General features: G+C 45.3%; 2 protein-coding genes across 8 annotated transcripts in view; one reads left to right on the plus strand and one right to left on the minus strand.

The window, feature by feature from the left end:
* lrtm2a (leucine-rich repeats and transmembrane domains 2a) overlaps positions 1-608 on the minus strand; it is a 23648-nt gene extending 23040 nt beyond the window's left edge. For both annotated transcript variants that reach the window (XM_064343376.1, XM_064343377.1), the window contains exon 1: positions 1-608. This exon is cut by the window's left edge and continues 423 nt beyond it. The gene's annotated coding sequence lies outside the window, so the exon portion shown is untranslated.
* The window catches only part of cacna2d4a (calcium channel, voltage-dependent, alpha 2/delta subunit 4a), a 112029-nt gene that overhangs the window by 64481 nt on the left and 21209 nt on the right, over positions 1-26339 (plus strand). For all 6 annotated transcript variants that reach the window (XM_064343363.1, XM_064343368.1, XM_064343367.1 and 3 more), the window contains 2 exons: positions 20303-20364; positions 24071-24085. In XM_064343363.1, coding sequence (XP_064199433.1) covers positions 20303-20364; positions 24071-24085 — 77 coding nt within the window. The remainder of the gene's footprint in view (positions 1-20302; positions 20365-24070; positions 24086-26339) is intronic.

Below are 26339 nucleotides of genomic sequence, written 5' to 3' on the forward strand. Positions count from 1 at the left end.
CTGCCTGCTTGCGTGCGAGCGCGTGTGTGTGCGTGTGTGTGCGTGTGTGCGTGTGTGCCTGTGTGCATGTGCGCGCGTGTGTGTATTCGCGCGCGTGTGGCGTCCTTCGGGGGCAGCGGCTATCGTGCCTGCGTGCCTGCGAGCGCTCGCGTGTTTCTAGGTATGTGTGTGCAGCGGTGCGTGTGGCATGTGTGTGGGGCTCGGCTTGTCAGAGAGAGTAACATTAGAGCCTGCTGTTTCTGTCTGAGCCACTGTACTGAGAGGGAGAGGGGGAGAGAGGCAGAGAGAGAGAGAGAGAGAGTGGGAGAGAGAGAGAGAGGGGGATCAGCTGATGCACAAGATGAGAATCTCCCAGCGTATAGGCTGGCTGGCTGGCAGGCAGGCTTTTCTCCCTCCCTTTTCTGTCTCTTTCTCCTCCTTTTGCATGGAATGACAAAACAGAGCTGTTTGTGCTGCGCGCCTGCCCAGCGGAGAGCTGAGCGAGAGGGGCTGGCTGAGAGTGAGTGTGTGTGTGGACTTATGTCTGTGTGTGTGTGTTTGTGTGTGTGTGTGCGTGTGTGCGTGTGTGTGCGTGTGTGCGTGTGTGTGCATGTGTGTGTGTTTGTGTGTGTGTGTTGTTTATGTCCTTATGTGCTTATGTCTGTGTGTATGCATGTGTGTTCGTACGTGTGTGTGCATGTGTGCGTGCTTGTGCGTGTGTGTGTGTGTGTGTGTGTGCATGTATGTGTGCGCGTGTGTGCATGTGCTTAATGTCTGTGTGTCTGTGTGTGTGTGTGTGTTGTGTATGCCCTTATGTGCTTATGTCTGTGTGTCTGTATGTGTGTGTGTGTGTGAGTGTGCGTGTGGGTGTTCGTGCATGTGCTTATTTCTGTGTGTGTGTTTGCGTGTGCATGTGAGTGTGCACATGTGTGTTTACATCTGCATGTACATGTGTGTGTGTATACTACATGTGTTTATGTGTTTATGCATGTGTTGTATGTATGTGTGTGTCTGTACAGTGCATGTTGTGTGTCTTTGTGCATGTTTGTGTTTGTGTGTATGTACATGTGTATGTGTTGCATGTGTCTGTGTAAATGTTTTGTGTTGTGTGTATGTACATGTTTATGTGTTGTGTTGTGTGTTTGTATGTACAAGTGTTATGTCTATGTACGTGTGTGTGTGTGTGTGCTGTATTGCGTGTGTTTATGGACATGTGTATGTGTTGTGTTGTGTGTTGTGTGTACATACATGTGTATGTTGTGTTGTGTGTGTGTATGTGATGTGCTGCGTGTATGAACATATGTATGTATGTGTTCTGTTGTGCGTCATCATGCCGTGTCACTCTGAGTAAGCATGCAAGGGCAAAGGAGGTGCACGTGGGCACACAGCAGAAAGGCACGCTTTCAGAATCGGCTGCAGAAACCCGGTGTCGTGCCCGGGGGGGGGCGCGTTCGCCGCCCGTGCGTCGCTGAGCCCCGGCGTGAACCGGCGGGCGCCCCGCCGTTGGCAGAGCGGCCGCGCGCGGAGTCAGGTGGCGCGCGCCTGGCACCGTCGGGCAGCGTGAGCTCCTCATGACGCTGGAGTGGAGTCAGCTGACGCGGGCCTGGCACAGCGCTGCGTTTACGCAGGAGAACAGCGCCGAGCGCTAATACAGCTGTGCTCTATGCCTTCCGAAAATCATTACCTCCGTTCTGTCAGCGCCGGGGCAGTCTAACAGGGTGGAATGGTGCTGTGACTAACAGCAAACCTGCCACTGCATTCAAGCTGTTCAAATGCTGTTTTTTTCTGGAATAGCTAGTAATTTTGCTGGAATTTCTTGGTAGATTTGTCTCATTTCACTCTTTGTGTGTGTATGTGAGTGTGTGTGCACGTGTGTGTGTATGTGTGAGTGTGTGTACATGTGTATGCTGTTTTTTTCTGGAATAGCTAGGAATTTTGCTGGAATTTCTTGGTAGATTTGTCTCATTTCACTCTGTGTGAGTGTGTGTGCGTGTGTGTGTATGTGTGAGTGTGTCTACATGTGTGTGGTGAGTGTGTGTGTGTGCGTGTGTGTGCATGTGTGAGCGTGTGTATGTGTGTGTGGTCAATGTGGGTGTGCATGTGTGTGTGGTGAGTGTGTGTGCGTGTTTTAGGGCCCTACCCGTCCCGTTCTGACTCTAGTCCTTGGTGAGGGCTGTTTGTTTACGTAATTACATCATGACCGATAGCCAATACCCTGCGGCAAATACAGGCCAAATTGTTCGTCTGTCACAGCACATTTTCCACATTACGGGCACATTGCTGCACACATTATGCCAGCTCTGCTCCGCAGCTTCCCTTCTCAATGCAGCACTCAGAATACATTTCCTCAAAACGGGTTATCTCTATCTAACATGAAATACCCCCCCTAACCCCCCCAGCACCGCCCGTCCCTCAGGCTTCATCGACGCGATGCTCGTGCACAGAAATGGGCAGGAGTGCACAGTCTGGCAGCCTCTTCTTCAGTGTGCCATTTTAAAACGTGTTTTAGAGGGTGTGCGGTGTTTATTCTGAGACGCTAATCTGATTAGCGAGCGTGGGTGTCAGAAATGAGCGAGGGGGGGATTGGGGTTGGTTGTGGGGGCAGGGTCCCAACACCCCCCTGATTCCACGCTGCTCCGATTTTGGAAAAAGGCCCTCTGCGACGCGCTGGTCTTGGGCCCGGTTCCGTTCTGGCTGCCGTGGCGACGCTTTAGTCACGGCGGCTGTCTGGCTCGCTCCTCCCCCGGCGTCTCCAGACAAGACAATATTGAGGATGATTCACACGCCGTCTCTGTTTGTACACACCATATAATCAGTTTACAGCAAACCAAATATTTGCTCATTGACACACGCCGCCGCGCATTTTTAATGACTGTTTCAGCGGCGTCTGTCATGTAGCTTTTGTCTGGTCTGTGCGCACGACTATTATCTGTGTGTGTGTGTGTGTGCGTGTATGTGTGTGTGTGTGTGCGTGTGGGTGGGTGTGTGTGTGCGTGTCACTGGATTGACTATGATGGCATCCTCATCCTTTATGTTCATAGCCTGTAATATGACATGGTGCATTCTCCAGTTTTTTTTTTTTTTTGTCGGTGGATTAAATTAGATTTGGCGGTACCGTGTTGGCGGTCGTGTTCAGAACCTTGAGAAACGCGTTCTCCTGCTGCTTCTTCATTGGACGGCTCCACAGCACTGAGCCTTTCCAACACCAGGCCAGCGTTTAAACCTGCTGCAGTTACCTCTCCGCTCCCCCATATTGTGTGACTCATTTGACAGTTTACCAGTCGGTCTTATTATTTCAGTCTTTATGCAGTATAATGTGCCTTTCTGGTCCAGTTTGATTCCTGCTTGGTTTTTGTCCATAATATGCGTCACTTTCCATTTTCTTCCTGGTCTTTCTCACTTGGGTTTAATGCTTTTTGCTGTTTACTACAGTAGCTGCATTTTGATGAGAATTCAGCTTTGATGAGAATCTGACTTGAGGGGTTTAGTACAGAGAGCGTGTGGGTTTCTTGGCTTGTGTTCCGGTTTAAATTGCCAAAGTTCTCCCTCCTGTACCAAAATTTTTTAAAGCTTTTATTCTTTGTGTCAATGCTAGTGTCTAATCAGGACTTATTGTCTTAACTAACTGTCACGTTGGAAAAGGAGTCGAGACCTCAGCTTTGTCATCTGCAGTGCAAATGTCCAAGTTTGCCACTTTTGCTTCTTTTACTGCGAATGCTTAATGCATCTTCTGTGCTGACACCGACTCCACAGGGAAAACTGTGTGTTGGACTAATTAATTATTCATGTATGTCTGTTTATTTTTAAGGTAGAACACCTGTGCTTCAGTGTTAATGCCAACACATTAAAAAGGTTACTATTTTGGGTCAGCAGGTTAAAGAAAAAAACAAAAAGCGCCTCATCGTTTTTTTTCCCCCAGAAGAGAACGGGGGACTGTCAAAGCATTATGGGAAATTTTTACACAAATAGCTGGTGGGTGGCAGGGGGAAAACAAATTAAAGTTTAACTAAATATGCTGGGCAATATATATTTTATCCTTTTCTTGGGGCAATTAGCTGTAATCACGCATCAGAAAGGTGTCAGAAAGGAAGAGAGGATGTGGCCACTGCACAGGCGACGCAGGGAGTGCCTGATTCAGGTGTGCTGGACCCTTTGATGTGCAGAACATCACAGAGGGGTGGGAGGAGAACAAACCGCTCAGGTTAGTGAGGGGGCAGCTTCACACGCATGACATGCCCCCCCCCCCCCTTCTCCGCAGGGGACCAGAGACTGTGGTGTTAGCTTATGATTATATGACTGCTGCTGGAGAACATGCATCTCAGTCCTGCAGTGACTTCACAGAGTGGACAACATCAAAGGATCAATTTAGTAACTCCATGACAGAATCATCAGGTAGCTGCTTGAAATAGTTAAGATAAAATATAGGTTTTTTTGCCAACATAAAGGGGACAGAGAGGACAGGACTAAACAGATGAGTTGCACAACAGAAAGCATTTCTAGTGTTAATAAGTATTATGGCGGTATGATTCTTTTTTGTGGTTGTCAGCCCGCCAGGAAAGCCACCGATGAGGAAGAATCCGCACAAGTTAATTAATGAGTGCATTAATTAGGAGCACCGCTGACAACTTTCAGTCTAGAACAGTTCTCGGTTTTTACTGTGACGTGTAATGAACGGAAGTCCCAAAGGTTAGTTACATATGAGACACAGCAGATATTCCAGTCAAGGCTCCAAGGCACACAACTGCTCACACTTAATGGGGAACAGATAGCACCGGTGAGGACCTGCAGCTTTTGTGGCTGTAGCATTAGCGTTTAGCCTCCAGCCAGTGAGAGGGGTGGTGCAGACGGCACTGCCTGTCCACTCCAGACGATGGCGTCACAGGGAAGGTGCAGCGAGTCCTTGACTCAGGCTGTCACGCCGCCAGTCATCTCTGGAGAACATGACGCTGGCCTGAGGCAGGTGCTCCATCGTGGGCTGTGGCTCGCCCCCCCCCCCCTTCTTCCCTGTGTCTGTGTCCTTGTCCCCGCCTGGCTGTGTCCCCCCCCCCCCCCCCTCACCCGGTGATCCGTTCCCTCTCTCAGGCTGCAGGTGGAAAACTCTGTGTCCACGGCGGCGGTGGTCAGGAATATTAATTAGCAGAATGACCCCCAGAGCGCTGCTGGTCTGGAGAACACAGCTGTCCTAGTGCAGCCCTCATTAGCTGAACAAGCACCCAAACAAGGCTGCATGGGCCTTCTGTCCCAGTCAGAGTGTGTGTGTATGTCTGCATGCTTGTTTGAATGCATGTACTATATGTCCATGTCGGCAAATCTTTGTGCATGGGTGTGCTCATCTATCCGTGTATGTGTGCATGCATGGTTTCATGCTTGTTATCATCATGCCAGACTGTGCATGAGTCTACATATCTGTGTGTATGTGTGTGTGTGTGTGTGTGTGTATGCATGCATATGTGCCTGCATCTGTGAGTAGGAGTGACACATGCTACACTTGCCTGCTAGCTCTCAAGCTCTTGTGGGCGAATGGAGTAGGTCTCTTTCTTTTATTTGGATATTCAGAAATAAAAACCTGAAATATTCTTCAGAAGTGACTAAGACTATACTGGCGTGCGAAACACTTTTATATTCACGACTCCAAATGTCATGACAGTTAATGGACTGATTTGACTACAGAGCCCCAGTGCTGTCATGCAAATCACTTGAGAAGTGTGCACAGCAATTACAGTTTTCATAGTGTTTTTCAAGTGTTTATTCGCATTTAAGTTGTGTCTTATTGTAGATAAGCAACCAGGGGAAGCGTTCTTAATGTCACAGGTCAATTTTCCTTACTGTACTGAGTAATGTTATTCAAGGATAATGTTTCACTACGGAGATTACAACAGCTAATTGACCGGGGAGAACTCTGCATTATTAAATCTCTATTATTTATTCTTGTACAAACAGGATTGACCAGTTAAACTGGGAGATATAATCAATGGCATTCTGTCCCTGTGTGTACACTTGGTACTTAAAGGATATTCTGAGTAATACAGACCATAGGTTATCCATCGTGTTCTTTCTGTTGTCATATAAAATAGGCACATGTGTGCTGATAATGTACCTGGATTTAATCCATGATGCACCAGACAGAGTGTAATGTATTTGAGCAAATCTGCATTCATGATTTTTGCTTTATTTTTGCTGGACAGTTGGCATCTTGCCAAACCAACGCCCTAAGCACCTTTCAATAAAGTCCTTTCGGAAAGGGGACACATCATCCTTTCAAAGCCAGACGGAATATTAATTTGCCAAATGCTCCGACATTGATTCATTTTGACTGCACACAGTATTCTAGCCAATGGGCTTTCCTGCAGGAAAACAGCGGGAGAACAACCTCTGTGACTCACCCTCTTATTCACACTCACTACCTATGACTCTCCATCCCCTCACACTCTTTATCTGTGACTTACCCTCTCCTGCACACTCACAACCTCTGTGACTTGCCCCTTTTCCCTGCAATGCATATTTCCCCTTTGCAGAGATGGGGCTATAATTCATCATATGAATTTTCACTGAAGGACAGATGCAGCTATGGCATTGGAGACCTGTTTGTAGGTAGAAAACAATATTATATATTAGAATATTTTATATTCTAATTTAGCTTTGTTTTGCTTTTAGTCTTGTGCTTGTTTTTTGTCTACCACCACCCATTCTGTATGCTAAAATGTTAGCATAGCTGTTGATGGTAATACTCGCACGCACCTGTAGTGTTACAGAGGACAAGGATTGCATTTGAATGACATAAGTAAAAAGAAGATAAATAAAAAGAAACATTACATGGTAATTTGGAGAAATCTTTGGACTGTTTCATTTAATTTGTGTCACGAAATATTGAGCAACGCCTCCATACCCCCTTCATCCTTTCCAGCATCCTTGGAGCTGCCATTTGTGTAGCTAGCGCTCTTGTTATTTAAATCCTTAATTAAAGTTTGCATTAAACATTACACGCAAAAATTTACATAATTTTAGACTGATTTAAGATGACAGCAAGCCAATTAGCTGAGATGTCTTTTTGTCCTGGGAATGGAAATCATTTGCAGTAGTTAGCTGGCTAACCACCATTAACTTGTTTAATGAAAGTAAATTATTCATACGTCAGTAGACAGGCTGTAAAAAACAGTTTTTCAGTGAGAAAAGATAATTAACCATATCATGATTTACAGTTTTTGCGATGTGACTAAAATGATTGCATGCTCTGCATTTTAAAATGAATGACACACATGCTCTGCGTTTTAAAATGTCTTTTTTAAAAATTAGCACAAGCGTTTTCTGTTTTACTATCAAAAACACGGCATAAAGATTAAATACCATCCGATAATAGATTACGCTTTTACGTGAGCATCTTGATATTTCCTGAACCCATTTAGGATGACAGTAAAAGTGCATATAAAACCATCAGTGTATGATGAAGAATGGGAGGGGAAAATGGTATTTTACATCTTTCCAAGCACAAATTAATTTCTTGCATTTTCAGGCAATCCTGTATGTGAATATGTTTTCATGCATGTGTGTGGGTGCGTGTTTGTGTGTGTGTGCTTGCATGCATGTCAGTGCATGTGTGTGTGTGTGTGTGTGTGTGTGTGCTTGCATGCATGTCAGTACATGCGTGTGTGTGTGTGCCAACATCCGCCAGGTCCCTCACACACACTCTGTGCTCACGATGTCAGTATCAGGGTGCTGTAGATCTGTGCTAGCTTGCTCTTCATTACCATTTACTGAACTGCCTGACCTGTCAGGTGTCCTTCAGAAATGAGAAATAGGGGATGCACAGGACACTGTAGCGATGGTGCAGTCATGTAACTCAGACATACTCATCACGTTTCCGAAGCAACAGGCAAGGGAGGGGGGTCTGATCTCTCTCTGACTCACCACGGGCTGGCACGTGAAGCTGCCTGGTTTTATTATTAGGGGTTACTGCAGAAAAATGCTTCATAGTGAGTCTGCATTCATTGAATAATTACATTCATATTCCTGACATACCGACAACCATTGATAAAAAATTAATTGTTTCCAATTACAGTGATTAAGCACACATATTTTAATAGGATCCAGAAAGATCATTATTCAGTGTTAACTAGACATCAGAAAATGGGCGTTTTGAGAATAATCAATTTGTATTTCTGAGGAGAAAAAAACACCTTTTTTAAAATAAGTACATTTTTTAAAAAGCCGATTCAATGGAAGATATGAAAAGCAGAAATTCAGGAATGTTTCATTGAAATTGTGATTAGAATTTTTTTTAGACATAGCATTGCACAGTACTCAGTCAATTTGTTTGAAATCAAGAACACTTTTAGGATATAACACCCAGAGGTAAAAAAAAGAAATGAACAGAAAGAGAGGTTTGTGGGACACAAGCTAAAATAAAGGCGTGACGTGTGCCACTGCTTTGCAGACAACACACGCTGTAGTTTCTAGTTTCTGGCATTTGTGTGCGTGCGTGTTTGTGTGGTAGGGGGGTGGAGAGAGACACACAGAGACAACACAGGCTGTAGTTTCTAGTCTTCTATTTGTGTGTGTGCGTGTTTGTGTGGTGGGGGGTGGAAAGAGACACACAGAGACAACACGCGCTGTAGTTTCTAGTTTCTATTTGTGTGTGTGCGTGTTTGTGTGGTAGGGGGGCAGAGAGACACACAGAGGAAGGAAATATAGGCTAGGTAGAGAGGGAATTGAGTGGGGGGGCCCCGAGGAATACCCTGCTCGTGTGAACCAGCCCCCCCCCCATGCACAGCCTCATGCTGTGTGTCTCCCCCTCTCTGTGAGCTATGAGCTCAGCAGTGTATGGGATAAAGCCACAGGGAAAACTAGACCTCCATCCATGTGTGACAGAGTGAGAGAGGCTCTGTGTGTTTGCCTGTGAAAGGTGGTGTGGGTCTGAAAGAAAATGGGTGTGTTATGTGTGCATTACCATGTATATGTGAATACTTGTGTATGCATCTGCACGTGTGTGTGTGTTTGGGTGTGTGTGCATGTGCGTGTGTGCGGGTGTGTGTGCGTGCACGTGTGTGTGCATGTGTGTGTGTGTGTGTGTGTGTGTGTACTGTAGCAGGATTGAGGCATTGCAGGCCTCAGCAGGGTGTTTGTGAGTGACTGCAGGGCAGTGTGTGCAGGCAGGCTTCCCCGAAGGGTGGGCAGAGTGGGGGTGGGTTAACAGACGGAGTGGGGGGGGGTCAGGTGGAATGGCCGTGCTGGTCGGGGGTATTTACCCCCCTCCTCTGCCTGGCATGCCAGCGCATACCCTCACAGACGGCCAGCGCACTGATGCTAATTAGGCTGCCCTGGTAACAGGGCACTGCTGTCCGGTTTAATTAGCTTACTCTGCCTAACGAACCCGACACCCTTTCCACAATGCCACACCAACAACCTCTGATACAGAAGTCAGTTTTATTTCAGGTTTTAATGATAGGGGAGAGGGAGTGCTTCGGATTTGCCGCCAGGAAGTGGCTTCATATCCTCTATCCTCTTTCTGTTGTTTGTTTGTTTGTTTGTTTGGCAGGACTAGGCCGATTGCCTAGTGACACCGAACGCCTAAAAGGGTGCATTCGCCCACTGTCAGGAGTCACAGAGAGAAATTCCCACAGCACCCACAAAGGAAAATAAACGGTGAACGATGCAAGCGGCGTTCTCAATAACTCACGCCGCGCGGTCACTCTGAGCTGCTGGGGCTGGCAGAGATGTTTAGCCTGGAGTCCCCAAGCAGCTAGTGACAGTCCTTGTTGTTCAGACATTCTTCTCTTTCTTTTTTTAAGCCAACACAGTGCCTCGTGTGTTCCACTGACCTGGGCTAAAGAAACATGTGAAATGTGACAGCATGGTCCTGACTTAGAAACAGTGACTCAAATACAGCGGCTGAACATCACAGGCCTAATGTTTTATTCAGGTAAACAGTCAATGATGATCGTAATCACTGTGAGGGTAAGACTGTAAGGCTGCTTGTTCGATTGTACCTTACATCCTTGTTAGCCTAACCCCCTCACACTGGCTGTATGGTGCACCATGTTTTGCTTTTTAAAGAGCAAAGGTCAGATGTTCTACATTTTTTGAAGCCCTGCCAGTTTTCACATTTCATTTGGAGACATGTTTTATTCATGCACTCAGTCCCTTTCTATCTCATTTTTTCTTTGGTAAGAAAATGACCCCCAAACTACCAAATGTGCAAAAATGCAAAACAATAATTATAAAGACAAACATGCCAACATAACACTATACCTGTAAATGTATCCTTTCTACAAAAGTACATTTTGTATACAAATGTGTCCTTTCTACGAAAGTACATTTTCAGCACAGAAAGTTGGCATGACTTACAAATATAGCTTGTGCAGTGACACACAGAGCACAGTGCCGTCCTAAAGCCATAGCACCTAATCCCACACAGAACTGGAGAATGTACACACCAGATCAGATGATGCACTGGGCCCTTTTTTTTTGGGGGGGGGAGGGGTGTTGTCTGAAGAGGCAGAGAATACAATCAGTCTCTCCTCTCCGCTACAAATCCAGTGCCATGCCTTTGAGCAAAGAGAAGGACAGAACTCAATATGTACGGTCAATTCAGAGCTTTCAATGCGCTGGGCTTGCGGTCCAGAGGATAAGACGGCGAAGCTCAGCAGCTACAGGATTCTGGCGGTGGAATAATCCTTCCTGCGGATTAAAATCCCCCCCCAAGAAAATCAGCTCCTCACTGCATCCAATGTTGCCCTCAAGGCTGAGACTAAGAAGAACCATTGTATCATTGCGTAGATGCTTTCCTCATGGTTATAATTACATGTAGACACATCTTTTATTTCAGATGAGGCTTGATTTCACACTCTTAATGTACATGACTTTCTCTCACCTGGAGTCCATTTGAAAAAAACTACCTTCTCATTCTTCCATTACTGTAATGGGTGAACCAAACAAGTCTTTTACTTTTATCATTTTTTAGTTACACAACTCACTGCAAAGTGCTTAAATCTGATTTGATTGATATGAAAGAATGAAATAAATGTTGATAGGGGTTTTATGAATGTGACCTCTTTTTTCTGTTGCTGAGGAATTACAGCAGGGGGGGGGGGGAGTGCTTGGCTTTCAGGTCCCTTGCTGATATATGTGTTGTGAACCAAAAAAGCAGATTTCACCACAAAACTCAAATATTAATGAAGGATCCCTTCGATTTCTCTCCTAGGCAGATGAAATTATATCTGCCTCGATTAAACCAATTAATTTTGTCCCATCAAATAGATTTCCCAGCCGCTGTGCTCTCCTCTGCCAGAGAAACCCTTCTGCTTTAATATGCGACCGGCGCTTTGTTCACATGCACAATTTATAGCAGCTTAATCTGCGCTGACACTTTCCAAGAAAACTCTGCAGTATTCCCCAGAACCATCAGTGCCACCAGAGTCCATTTAAAACCCGGAGGTTCCTGTAGAACGGCTTCAGACTGTCTCCCAAAATGAACAACCCTTTAAAATGGCTGCAATAACACCAATTACAATTTAATCAATGGTACAATAACTGTAAGAACAATTATACATTATGGAAGATGGGAAAATGAGTCTAGGGAGTGCATGATCTTGCTACTTACAGGATGATGTTTGTTGCTTTTTCTCTAAAGCACTTTCGGTGTTTGTTAACGGACCCTAGCCGCATATATTTTTCCATGGTGCCAGATGTTCAGGTTTTTTTTTTTAATACTCATAATGTATAAGCAGTGTGCTTTCCAGAGGCGCCTCATGGATATGCCACCCTCTACACAGTACGCCAATTTCCTGTTTAAGGATGTCATGTAAAACCATAGACCCCACCCCCCCTCCTCCACTACCTCTGATCCCCAAGCTTCCCCACTGTCACCTCCTATACAGGCCCCCCACCAAGTTACTGTGAAATATTTACAGGAAAGATCCCCTTTACCTCCTTAACCCCCCCACCCCACCCCACCCCACCCCCACAAAAAAAAAAATAAGTCAGGGTATAAAAAATGCTGGAATTTCTATGAATTTATTTGGACGTAGATCAAGTCCTATATACTCCTTAGGGTGTCATGTAAATTTTCTCAGTGCTGTTTCAAAGTGCTAGTCATATCCATAATGCATGTGGTGAAGAATATTTGGCTCTTTTAGTTTGTCTTCCTGTCACAGGGAGAGGGGAATGACAGGTGAAAACCACTCTAAGGAGGAGACAATGAATATATCCAAGATCAATCGCGCAGAGAGGCTCTCCAAGGACCTCTGTAAATATCTCCTGACTTACTATATGCGCTCTCCTCTGATTTCTGCAGTCAGGGATTTTTAAAACGAGTCTTCCCTTACAGATTTCTTTCAGCCCTTTGCTTGGCTTTGCCTTGCTCCGTTGACTTCCCAGATGTATACCTGTGCGTCATCTGCCGTATTTTACCTTTGAGAGATTAGAACATTCTCAATGTAATTGAACAAACTGAATGCTGCCATACAAGTATGACTTAAACAAAGAGAGCGCCTGTCCACAAAGTCCAATATAGCCCTGGAGTCTCTGGAGTGGGTCAAAAGCTGCACTTGGGTCAAGAAGCACTAGTACAGATACAGAGATGCTGTCTGATGACAGTAGTGGATGGTTATCAACATTGGCAAGTGCACTTTCAGTACTACATTTTTATATAAATCTTGACTGGAAAGTTTCAAGGATGTTGTTTGAACTAAGCTAGGCACTGAGTTGCTTAATAACACCTTCCCCTGGTATTTCAAATAGGAAAGAGTCACTAACTGAATTCTTATGACAAACATTAAGACAACACAAATATGATTCTTTCTGCTCAGGCATCCACCCTTGCTTTGCTATTTTATGTCAAGCTGTACTCGTCAGGTGATTTCAAGAATTAAGCCAAAATAATTGCTGGCTGTTCAGTTCCACAAGTCAAGTCTGCGACCCTGCAAAAAACAGATGCTTTGGAAGGTTTAGAAAGTGCACAGCATTGTGTGTCCCCTCCCATCTCATTTTTGTTGTTGTTGCTGTTTTTATCCTATGCTGCACAATCTGAAAGGAAGATAATCTGCATTGAGAAGATTACACTGTCTTTCAGATGGGAATGTGTGCATGACACATGGCAGTGGAAGTTCATCAGCCTACCCAGGCCATTTTCCCATCATGCCCTCTGAGGGGCCATATTCTCAGAGTTAGAGAGAGAGAGAGAGAGATAGAGAGAGAGATATCACTTTTATTGGGCTGGAGAGAGAGGGAGTTTTTCTCACAGCCCTGTCTTCAGCAGCCTCTGCACTGCAGGATCTTAGAAAAAGAAGACGAGTGTTTTTACATATTAAACCTGCGCTGCACGTTCGAGATCCGCAGGAAGGAAGACTTCTGTTCAGACGCGTTTGGGCTTTCCCAGCAAGCTGCATTGCAGTGTTTCTGAGGCACACTGTGAAAGGGAGTCTCACAGACGAGTGTGGGGCGTTTCCTCGTTTGGAGGGGCGGAAGCGTGGTCTAATGGGCCAAGGAACTGGGATTGTGCCCTCAAGGTTTCAGGTCTGATTCCCACATAGAAACTTAAAATCGCTTCAGTGTATATCCAGCTATATATACTATGTATGGATACTATGTAAAAAATGTGAAATGCTAAAAAGTCTGCATAAGAGCATCTGCTGAATGGCAGTAATGTATGTATGAGGGGAAACACTTATTTCCCGTGCCCAAAAAAGGCCTTTGCCTCCATCCAGGGGGCGCTCTGGGGGCGGGACGGCTCCTTCCAGACCGAGCCCTTCTGCTCCGATTCATCCCCTCTAGCACTTCTGCCTCCAGCCCGGCGGCGCGGTGTTTTGGGGGAAATGGGATACGCCCCCGTCCGTGCGAAAATGGCAGGAAGTAATAAGCGTGAGCGCTGATGGGAGACAGTCAATTAGAGCCCGGGCAGGAAGACTCATTACCCGCTCAGTCTTCTGCTGAGCGGTTTTACTGGGCTGTTATTTACCTCGGTGCTGTGCTGCCCTGAGCCAAGTGAGCAGTGACAGAAAAAAGAATTTTGGGGTCGAGCCTGATGGTAAAATTATTTACTTGTTCATGCAGGAATAAAGCAGCGTATCAAAAACACAGTCTTGGGCCCAAGATTGTTAGTGGGTGTCTGCAGAGTGAAGGAAAAGGGCAATGTGAATGAGAAGAAGAGAAGTAAGCAAGGGAAAGAAGATGAAATATATTAATACATCTTTAGAAAAAAAAGGTGGAGAAGAATAAAAGGAAAAATAAAAATAGGGGGGAAATGTATGCATTCTTGAGCTAATAAGTAAAGATTGCATGTTTGGTTGGGAGGAAGTTGTGAATATTTCAGCCAATGTGCAAAGGAGGGAGTGGACAATAAGTTTCTCAGGGAGAATGAGATGGAATTCCAGACAGGAGTATATGAATTAAAAATGATTTCCTATCTCATTGCTCTGGATAATTTGTTTTGGATAAGATTGTTTGGATGTGTTATAGATCTAGTAAATTGTAGGTGTGTCTGTGAGGAGAGTTCTTAATAGATCATTGTTTAAAATTTGATAATATAATTTCACGGCCAGTAGGTTACAGTAATTTATACAAAATATTAATAGTTATATCAGTACCCACATAATGCAAAATAGACCCATATAAACAATGTATCCATACCTTTTGACTTTGAGTAGTCAATACAAGAAAATATTGTCATATATGTTGTAATATTGATAGCCATTTGAACATGTTCATAAAATTTGGCTTGTCAGTTTTTGTACAATCCAATGCTCCTTGAAAAGCATTCTCTGTACAATTGTTGTAGATTTTTTGCAATCTCAATAGTAAGAGTAAGCTTCTTGCTTTTGTCTAATGCATGATATTGCAAATTGACAGAACAAAACAGTGACTGCCCTCGCATACTAAAATTCCTTCCTTTGCATGACAAGCTGTGATTACTCAGCAGTACTTGAAATTTCTTAATGTATATTTCATGATCTCCCAAATCCGTTGGCACACTAATGAACTTGAAGGTTACTTGGTTTTGGAATGCTTTGGAGATTGAATGCTAATCCAGCCTTGCTCTCCTCACCCACACCAGCAAAGCTGGAATTTAGTCATTGTAATTATGCGAGCGTTCTCCCCACTGCTCAAACCATGCAAAATAAAGAACATCATTACAAACTGTTCTCACCCTAGAGAGCATAATTATAAACTGTCTATACCCAACCAGCTTTATAAGGCATGTTCAAATGAAAGAAGGGAAGGGAGGTGCACTTTGCTGAAGTTAAAATTAAAAAGCTTTTGGTCGCCTCCTGTTTGAATACATTTTAGTTACCCTGCTCCAAGGAGTGCTTTATGTAAAACAAATTTCAGCTAATAAAACTCTATCTGAACATCACTCATTTCTACCTTTTTCCATTTCAGTCAATGCACATTAAGGCTCTAATAGAAACAGTGCATGTGCTCAGCTGGATGGTGTTTCCTGGCACTTTTCCAGCAAGTGGATGGGCCCAACGGTGTGGTTCTCAATAGAGACCATCCCAGAACTGACGTGCGGACTGCACCGTGGGAAGAGGAAGCTGTGTGACATCACACGTGACATCACACGCTCTGGCAGACGGCCCCCGGTGGTGCTTTCTGAAATGATAGAGCACGTCGCACAGATGAGTGTGGCGCGAATGAAAATAGGATTGTTGCGCTCGGTCAGTAAAAGCTGCCGCAGGTGTGCGTAGTCAAATCTCATGTGACTTGTGAATAAAATTGGTTGTTCCAGACTAGGAGGAAAAAGGACAAAAACTTAAAAAAGAAATAGGAAATGTTTTAGCATGTCAAAGATGATAAAATGTATTTCCCTAGCATTCACACTTACCCGGCAAATTTTTATGAGCTGGATATTTTCTCGAGATATTCGGGTTTATTACATTGCTGAAATACAACAGAAGTGTGTCCCCACTCAGTGTTCTGGAAGGGGCGAGTTCGGTCCCCATACAACACACTGGCTGTGATGCAGGCAGTGCAGTGCAGTCAAAAACACGTTTTCTGCGAAACAGCTCTTCTGAATTTCTACGGCGATCTAATCCAAATGACAGCAATGGCACCAAAGTTCCATCAGCCTCTCACAGTGTGAGCCCTCTGACGTCACAGCATTCCCCGGGGCCTCCAGTTTATGGCTTCCCAAACACGTGCGGAAACACGATGAGCGCGAGCCGCGCCCTTCCCCATCGCAGCTGCGAGGCGACGCCGCCGCCGCCGCTCTGTCCCGGGTCCCCTCCGCTCGGAATTCCTTTTGTTGGGGGCCGAAGTTCACAGGGGCAGGTGGGCAAATTTAGGCCTGGCGGTATTCTCTGTTATATAAGGGCCTTCTCTGATATGTAACGGCCAGAAAACAGAAATACCCAGCGCTTCGCTAATGCGTGCGTGTACTGTGTGAGTCACACAGAAAAAAAAGCTGCTGAGTTCCCTTTGTGTGACAATGCAGCCCAGAGCCAAATTCAACAACAGATGGCTTTGTGTATCAATGAGACGCTGAGGACTTCTACTCTATTAGTGGATTTAACCGGTTCCTGAATGGAGCTTTTCCCATCGCCTCCTCCTCCTCGTAAAGTGGGTCAAAACGGAGGGTTTTCTCCTTCGGAGGTAGCAGCGCCTCCGGTCGAACCTCGGGGTCCCGAATACGGCCTGGCGGGCTCCGAGCCTAGCAACTGTTTCACCGCTAATAATGGCTCGCCGCCTTCCTCCAGATGGAACAGTTAATGCCGCTGAGCCAAGCACCTGAGCTCTGTGTGTTCTCAGCTCGATGGGACTCAATGCGGGGGATCAGCTTTCTCATTTATGTCTTTTCCAAAACAAACAGCCCGCACAGCCTTACAGCTGATAGGACATTATTGCGTGCTTCTAAAGTTTCACCTCACTTGTAGCCTGTCCACACCCCATGAGAGCTGGGACAGTGTACCCTGCAACACTGTAGAAATGAGGGATTATTTTGTGTCTCTTATTTTTTACCGGGAGGTCACCTCTAAAAGGCTTTTATGAGCATCACCGTGCTGTTGCCCTTCCCGTCCCTGTGAGCATTAAGGTTATGATCGGCTAGGCAATTTGATGAGATTGGCCGTTAATCACAAAAGGTATTGCGAGTCATCGGCTGATGGACCCAAATACTCTTCTTGAGGGCAGACAGTAGGTGTGAAATATCTGTCTGGGTTGCCATGGTGTTAGGGAGTGGGGGGGGGAGGGGGTGCATTCTGGGTTGATGTTGCTGCTCCAATATTCAACTACCCTCTTACACAGGGCACGTGAACGATCCTCTTGTGGTTAATGTACAGCATGATATTAAAGATGCTAAACCAAATATGTGCATGCGCCTAGCGTGTGTTCTCAGCATCCAGGCTTTATTTGAATCTGTATGGGTCAGGGGTTGTTGATTATGTGCTTTCAGGCCGGGCTGAGTGTGACTGAGTGGGCTGTTTGCAGTAGGCCGGTGAGAGTCCAGGCTCTCTTTGATTAATAGCATCACAGGGCTCCATTTGTTTTTCAAGCTGAGAATTAATTATGGTTCTGGTCACATGGTGTGTGGAAACCTGTCCGGTGGCCTGAGTTCATTTCCCTGCAGACCTGCAGACCACTCTTCCTGTAAGAGAGAGATGATTTCCTCTCAGGCCCATAAACTCCAGAATAACTCTCTTGGGAATCGCAACTTGAGCTTGGCTAAGGTACCTCAGCACCTCTCTGCCTGTCCCCCTTTCTCTCTCTCTCTTTACATTTAGAACAAATTTTTTAAAATAAATAATAATAATAAAATACAGTACTCTGCATATTATGTCCTTGCTTCAGTAAATTCATTAAATTAATGCAATGCTGGTAAAAAAAATTTTTAAAATCATTTTCAACATAATTCAGACAGTTTAAAAAAACTAGGTCAATGGAAAATAATGAAATGTATGCAAAATTATGAAATGCATAATGAAATGCTGAAGGCTAAAACATTAAGTTGTGAGCACATGCTCGGGTCCATAGTTCAGCAGCCTGCGCTGAAAAGCAGGCAGCCACTGTTCTTAGGCAGCCCTTCGGGACACAGTAGGCTTTCAGCAGGGGTCTAAGCTACTGGGGACACATGGGGGCAGCGACTCAGGAATATATTCAGGACCTGCATGAAGACAATAAAAAGTAGTGCTATTAGCCAAATCCTAGCATAGCAGCCTTTTCTTTATATTGATTTTATGCTACTTTAAATGTCATTTCAAATACTTGAAATGTGATATTCAGAAGTTAAACGAGCACATAGAGTGGCAGAACAGGTCAGGACCTTATTGCTAAGCTTGTGAAGCTTAAAAGCCTGGTAGCTGTGTTTTGAATCAGCAGAAGGTGGAACAGACCTTCAGACAGAAGATGCCATCACTGCAGTCCAGCTTTCATGACATAAAATCATGAACCACTATTTCAGTATTGCTAAAAAGATGGAAATGATTTGGTCTTGGTGTGAGCTATGTTTATATATACAAATGAACACTTTTTTCTTTAAATATATATTGAACACGTGGGCCCAGACTTGATTGAAAATTTTTAATTTGCCTATGAACTGCCTACGAATTCACATTCTGATTCTGAAGAGAATTTTTGCATGTGCAGCATTTAATATCTCAAAGATAGTCATTCCACAGACATTTGATATGTCTCAAGTGTGTACCCTCCACATAACGGTGGAAAGAGACCTTGCGCTTGCAGATGATGTCTCTCCGTGGAAGTATGCAAATAGAAAAAGAAATTGACCCTAAAATTGGTCCTTGGGTGCATCAACCTTCTCGCTACTTTAATGAAGCAATACTCATCTGGTTAACTCCAGTGGAGTAATCTTCCGCTGATTACAGAGATGTGTTCTCCGTGCTAAATGATAAAACCTTGCGTCTGATGATAGATTAGTAGGACTGAGATAATAGGCCATGATTTTAGAGTGCTGTTGGGGGACGATGAAGTGTTGACAAATAAATAACCTAAGAATGGTATCAAGCCTTTAAGTATGAATTGGTGGTGATTTTGACGTGATAACAATGAATATTAATAGAAACAAATGTGCAAACATCTGCTGCTGTCATTGCTATATACCCACTGAGAGGTGTGAAAATGTATATCTTGCTTTATTAAGACTTCCTCAAAGATCCATTTTTTCCTCTCCCCCTTAAGTAATTAAATCTCTTCTTTCCAGACTCTCCTCCCCTTGTTTTTAATGATTGATGGTCGAGATTAATTCCAAACAAAGTCAGACGTTGTGGTGGAGTGCTGGAGTCCATTCGTAGCTTCCCCTAATCAGTTAGATCATTTTAATTAGTTGCTACTCTGTTCTGCAGCTTCAATGCACTTGACACAAATGCATCTCCGAAAGGCTTGATTAAAATCTGAAGCAAGAATAAACACATTATTTCCTGCATGCACAGTCTTTGTTCTTTTCTTTTTTTAAAAAACAAAAAAAAACAAAAAAAAGAAACAAAGAAACCTGCAATATTAAAAAATGGTCAGTAATTATTGAAGCCTGTGTGACTTTTGATTGAGGTGCCTTAAAATAAAATTTGAGGTTTTACGTTTTTAGGGTTGGAAAGACTGCATCGTGTTTTATCTGAATGTCTCTCTAAAGACAGTAGGATGGGTGCAGTCCCAGGCCAAGGAGGACAGGAATAGACTAGGGTTGCGCAGTAGGGTCTCCGAGCAAAGCCGTGTGCTTGGTAGCGCAGCTGTTTGACGCTGATTCAAAATGGCTTCTCCCCCGCAGTGGGGCAGACCAGCGTGTAACCGCATAGAGGGATTACGCAATGACATCACATCGCATCCCATCCCAGGTGACATCATCCACCCAACTGCCACTGACAGTGTAGCCATCATGTGTTCCTCTGCAATATTCAATTCAGGTGCCGGCATATGTTGGCCCTTGTCTGTGGTCCCTGGCCCCAACACACACACGTGCACACACACACACGCACATGCGCGTGCTTGCACACACAAATATCTGACTCTAACATGGAAGGAAGGACCCTGGTGACATTCAGCATAACCTATTTCACATTCTGCCTCCAGTGCCATTTGATCCAGTGACATTGGTGGACCCCCGAGGGCCGCATGTCCCCTGTTACCGCGCTGACGTGAAGTGACTCATGTTTGCACGTCTAATGCTGATTCCCGTTCCCACCGCGCACCCCCAATCCCTCCCCCACCCCCGCCCCTGCGCGAGCTTCACAGGGCGAACCTAACTGCCAACTGTGCTAGACAGCGCCATTCAGTCACCTGGCTGAGTTTCAGGGTACTGTGAGCTGAGCATCAGGTTCATTTTCTGTGCTTCATGATACACTGACCGACCACGTTTCCCATTTTCCTTTCTTTTGTCTTTCAGCCATAGGGGTGCAAATGACCCTGGAGCTGATGGAGACCAGGTTTTGGGCGATCGCCAAACAGGTAAGCAGTAAGATCCCCCTCATGTACCTGTACCCATGGATTCCAAAATAGGAACCCCTCCACGAACCCTCATAGAAGATAACAGTGTGACATCATAAGTCATCACTGTGAAACCTGCTATGATAACCTATGTTGGTATCAGGGCACAAGTAAGGAGCTGTAAGGTAGATCCGCTCCGGTCTGGCACGTACGGTATAGCGCATACTGAAGGCTCACAATCACAAGAATGTGACCAGCGCTGGCTTCCCCTCTCCAGTGGCCTTTAATTAGTAATCATGGTGCTTAAACCCACATTATTACAGGCCTGACCTATCATTTAACCATGATCCATTACTCTCGCTTCGCGGCTCCGCTGGAGAGACGCCACATTATTACAATGTTACTGAACGGTTATAATAATAATATATTATTACGCGAGTGAAAGTTTCTAAGTGTTTCTCGTGACAAGAGCATCAATCGCAGCATATGAGAAGGGCAAATCCGGCGTGTGCAAGATCATAAAAACATGACAAAGGAAATATTGAGTTGGAAAAAAAACAGCCGTGGAACTGGAAGTTTAACTTAGAGACCTCTTTCTGCCGTATCGTTTGGTCACAGTAATGTCCTGCGTCTAAGAAAAGACTCATTTGAATAAAGGGGATATTTTTGTTGCGTCCTGCAGACGCTGTAGGTCTGTAATGCTTCTGTGGCATAGATAAGCACTTGTCCAAGGACATCCATATTTTTGCTAAGTCACGCGCTCTGCTGTAGCGGCGCTGTCCCACAAAGCACTGGGACGGACGGCGTTTCTGACCGGGTCATGCTCTGGTGTAATCACATCCTCTAGCATCGCTGCATTTCTGCTAGCGGACATATTTTACAGGCAAAACGCATTAGCGTGTGCATGCACACTTGCGCACAAACATGTAAAGAAAAAATGTGCTCATGCACCAGTATGAGTGTGCACAGCAACACACACACACACACACACACGCACACGCATTTACCCACACACACGTTCTATCTCAGAGGAGCGTAACATTGTAACTTTGTGATGCTGATAGACTCATGTCTGAAGTGTGAAGCAGAGAGCATCACCCCTGCTGAGGAGAGATCTGGGACTTCTCAGCAGACTGTCTCAGGGACATGGAGGGGGGGGGGAAGGGGGGTCTCTGCTATGCCCAGCTGGGAAGAAGTGGTGCATGCCTGTAGAAATAATGTGGAATCCCAGTAGAGGCAGCCCCACACACGCACCCCCCCCCTGCCCCCTCCCCTCCCGTCCACACTGTGGCACGTGTCCCCAGCCCTTCTGCCTCCTCTAAAAACCTGTCTGGGGCTGCTAAGCCTTGACTCAAAGGATGGGAGCCAATCAGAATTTGTTCTGGTCAAAATGATTTGATTCCAAATAAATGCACGTGCTGGATTTTTTATTAATGAGTTACCAAAATGAATTTGCCACACAGCACTGGCAAAGAAAAAAGCAAACCGATTGAAAACTAAAATTAAAAACACCTTATTTGCAAAAGGACAAAAGTTTGGCTCAATTGAGGCCTCAATTATAATCCCATAATTGTTTGTGATTTTTATATTACTAGATTGAATTCTAATATGTGCACAAGCAACCTAAATTTAAACAATGCTGCACATAAATATGAAAGGTGATCAATACATGTTCCTAATCATTTTTTATGAATAACGTACACATATATATCTATTCCTAGAAATGTGACCCTTTGTTATATTTGCAATCGATTACATTCTGCATGGCATAAGAATAAATGCACATAAATGTGTACATACCGACTGAACTCAAGGCCAAGGACATACTCTGGACTTAAAATATAATTTTAAGTAACAGCAGTTCCCAAGTGAATGCTTTCTTTAAAAATAATTTTGAAAGACGTTTCAAAGTTTTGAATAACCTTATTCCTTTGAATTCTGCAAGTCAATGGGACAAAAATGCAGAGAGCCAATTCATGGGAATTATTTTTGCATCCATAATGTATGAACAGCTATTTCATCTCCCTATCTGCATATATTACGTGCTTGGATTATGTATTCATTTATTAAATTCCCAAAGTAAAACAGTGTGACATGGGTAAGGGGGAATTGAGAAACTAAAATAAAATGAAATATAGAATAAAATGAGTGAATTAATGAATGAATAAATAAACAGAACAGAATACAAGAACAGATTTCTGTTTGGAAGAGCATTCTGAACAGAATGGGAACCTGTGTACAGTCAGTTATTCACTGTGACTGTGCTTTGTGCGAGACACTAAAGGTGAAATGCATTGTGGGTTACATAAACTTCTTACTCTCTAATGGCTCCTCTGAATTATGACATTCTTCAGACTTAATGTGTTGGTAAATGTCCTTGGAGCATGGTTAGTTAATCTTTATGTAAAGTTAGATACCTAAGACATGTGAGAGCAACAGTATATTCTGATGCTCGTTAATTGTTAATGGTTATACAATATTACTGTACATAGACTATTGCTCCATTTGACCAGACCATCTCCATGCTCATGTTTCTGTCTCCCCTCCCTGAACATCCACTGGAATTTTTTAGGTAATTAAAAGGCCCGCTGAAGCTTGTATCTATGTGCACAAATCTAGCGTGTTACTGCGTCTACTCTCCAGAAAGGAAAGCTGTTCAGATGGTCTGGGCCTAGTGAGGCCAGACCATTCCACAGGGTCATAACTCTGGAACTAACTGAATTTAAGTTTTGAATGTGCTAAACTTTCATAAAACTGCAAATCTTTGATGTTCACTTCAAAATATCACTTGAATGTCTTAATTTAATGTTGATGCTGGTTGTTGAGACTTTCTGGGTCGGAATTTACCATTAGGAGCCACGCCAGATTAAAGCTCTTCAACATGTCGAAGGTCGTTCATTTTTATTTTTTGCTCCATGGGTTTTTATAAGAATGCGCTGTATGCTCGTTAAAAGATTACAAAGAATGGAAAACCTAAGAGAAAATGTTTTTGCTTTGTCTGCGTTTAAATGCTTGAGGAAGGCCAGGCAACTATGACCTCACTGGAGTATTTACAAAGGAAAGATGATTGATGTAACAGCTCTGCAGTCCATTGACCCACTGGGCTCTTCAGGTCTTCACAAAGCCAGGCTTTTTAGGAGGAGAACGGCGGGCTGGTTTTTCGGAGGGGGTGGCTGAGAGGCCTCAGAGGGAGTCTGTGTGAATCACAGCGCTCTCCACTGCAGGCCGCCGCTCTAACAGAAGGGGGTGGGGGGGGGTGGAGGAGAGAGATATGATGAATTGGCCACTTCCCCGGCGTCACGCTCTATATATTCAGTTCAGGTTTTTCAATCTTGCCCACGGTTAATCTGCTAATCTGGCCACCGTGTGCAGCGTGACCCGAGAGGTGAGGGAGACGCACGGCCGCCGTGCCGACCGCGGCCTCCCCACACTTTTAAAAAAGCCCCCCGAGCATCGCGGTGTCCGTAAAATAAAAGCCCACAACAATCGGTTTGGTTCAGCGAAGGCCGGGTTGGCTCGACGGGGTCTTCTCTGCCATTTTCTCTGGAAAATGTGCCTGCGTTCCGGACTGGAAGCAGCCCAGCTTTCCTGTCAGGGAATTTCAATAATCCGATGGCTCGTCACAGAGCTGCCAGTGTGTCATGTGATCTGTACGTGCTTTAAATTACCCACAGTGATTTTCTCTCTCTCTCTCTCTCTTCATTCTGCTCTGCATCGCCTCCTGCAGCCCAATGACACAGATGTAAGTACACTTCCCCACTTTTTATTATTTCTTTCTACAGGAACGAAATTAACTCCAGCTGCCTGGTGCAGCAGCAATCTTAGCCCAGCGCCTCGGCAGAACAGATTAGACACGCACACGCACACACAGGGATGCACACACACTTGCAGGGATGCACACACACACAGCTCAACAGCATTCCGCTCAGCGAGATGCAGGACCCGTTGATGGAGAGCCACTCACACCCCAATCCCCCCCCACCACCCACCCCCACCCCCCCCCCCCCTTGTGCCCTGCAGGGGCGTGCTCTTGCTGCACCATGTGACCTTGAGTGGGGATGAGTGACATCATCAACACTTCCTTCCTTCCCTCTCTCTAAAGAAACCTGAGCCCTGGCAGTGGCGAACGCACAGCTGATGCAGCGCTGAAGCGTCACCTGAATGTGCCGGTGGCATTGGCTGCGTGCATGCGCCGGCGGCATTGGCGCATGCGGCGCTTCCTGGTGTGATTTGGGAAATATTGACTGCTGGGAAAATTGCCTGTGATTTTCAAGTGAGGCCCTGGTTCACCCTCTGTGTTGAATGCAAAGTCTGTGTCATAGTTCAACAATCAATCAACAGAACAAGCTTTGTTATTTGGGCAGGAAGACAGCAGAACAAGCTTTGTGATTGGGCAAGAAGATAGCAAAACAAGCTCTGTGATTAGGCAGGAAGACAGCAGAACTAGCTCTGTGAGTGGGCAGGAAGTCACAACAGGCAGACAGGGCAGGGGGCTCCTGTGCTGGCTAGACCAGGGGGCAGCCACCATCTTCAGAAACACGCTGCTGTAGAGCCCCAAATCCAAGCTGGCTGAGATCCAAGCAGGGCTTTTTACGGTTTTACCACTGGCTTAGCCTGCACACTTGGTAGTATTAGCTGTTGTGGCATGTTTTGCCAAGGATTGGCATTTGCGTTAGCTATTGCTACATGGTTTTCAAGCATTAACGTTAGCATTTCATGGGCTGTTATGGTGAGCTCCTCTACTGCTCACAGTAGTATTAGGTATTAATGCCTACTTTTCAAACATTAGTGTTAGCTTTAGCATTAGCTATTACTGCGTGCCTTTTAAGAATTCCAAGGCTCTTTTCTCAGGGTGAGAGATTATATGTATTTTCAGGCATTTCAGCTTTAGTCCATGTACTGGTTCAGAATAGGGTAAAACACATAATTAGAAAGGAACTTTACTTTGAGCTCCAGGCCTAGTTCTGAGAGGTGCCAGTCATTGTCATTGTCGTAATGTGCAGTTTGGTGTGGGGTTTGGCTTTGTGCTGCATTGCACGGGCAGACTGCACAGCTTCTCAGAGTCCCTTCTCTCTCTTCCTCCCTGCCTCTCTCGCCCTCTCTCCCTTCCTCTCCCTCGCTCTCTTTCTCTGTTTCCTTCTGCCTTTGTGCTCATCGCTCCCCCCATGTCTCGCAGCTCAGTGTGCCTTTCTCCAGCATCTGTGTGTCTCTCTGGCTGGCCTCACATGGGTAATGTGGGCAGTCGAGCTGCAGCGGCTCATTCACACGTGAGGAGAGGAGGGAGAGGGCTGCTGCACTGAGAGCTGCACTCACACACACACACACACACACACACACACGCACTCATACACTATCATGCACACACGCACGCATACACGAACACACACACACACACACAGATAGACACAGACACACACACACACTCATACACTATCATGCACACACGCACGCATACACGCACACACACACAAATACACACTAGGCCTTTCCTCCTTCTGCCATGATATCCTCTGACTTCCACTCAAACGGTTACCCAGTGACTCTGCATCTCATGCCCAGTGTCTCAGCCGCGTGCCCCCAGTGTTGGAGTCACAGTAGAGGGCAAGATGGCCGCCTGCGGCCCCCTGGCTTGGTCCCACTGTGGAGCGGAGCATGCCAGCACAGTAATCGAATTATCTGTGCTGAGACAGTGCTTCGGCTTTGGCGTCACACCCCAGAACAGCTGGGCAGGGTTCTGCGAAGTAGACCTTACAGGATGTTCCCTGACAGACACCTGATACGGCGCGCCAGCGCAGCCGGGCACCGGCATCTCCGCCCGCTATAAATGGACCCGCCGTATAACGCACGCACGCTACGCAGCATTTGTACCAGAAAACATAACTACGAGTGTCCTGTCATCTCCTTGATTATGTTACAAGGATTAAAACTGACGCAGTGTGCATTTCTGGAATGTTTGTGCGTGCTTGCTATTGTCACTCATCTGAACAATACAATGG

The sequence above is a fragment of the Anguilla rostrata genome, chromosome 7, assembly GCF_018555375.3.
Source record: "Anguilla rostrata isolate EN2019 chromosome 7, ASM1855537v3, whole genome shotgun sequence".
NCBI classification, from domain to species: domain Eukaryota; kingdom Metazoa; phylum Chordata; class Actinopteri; order Anguilliformes; family Anguillidae; genus Anguilla; species Anguilla rostrata.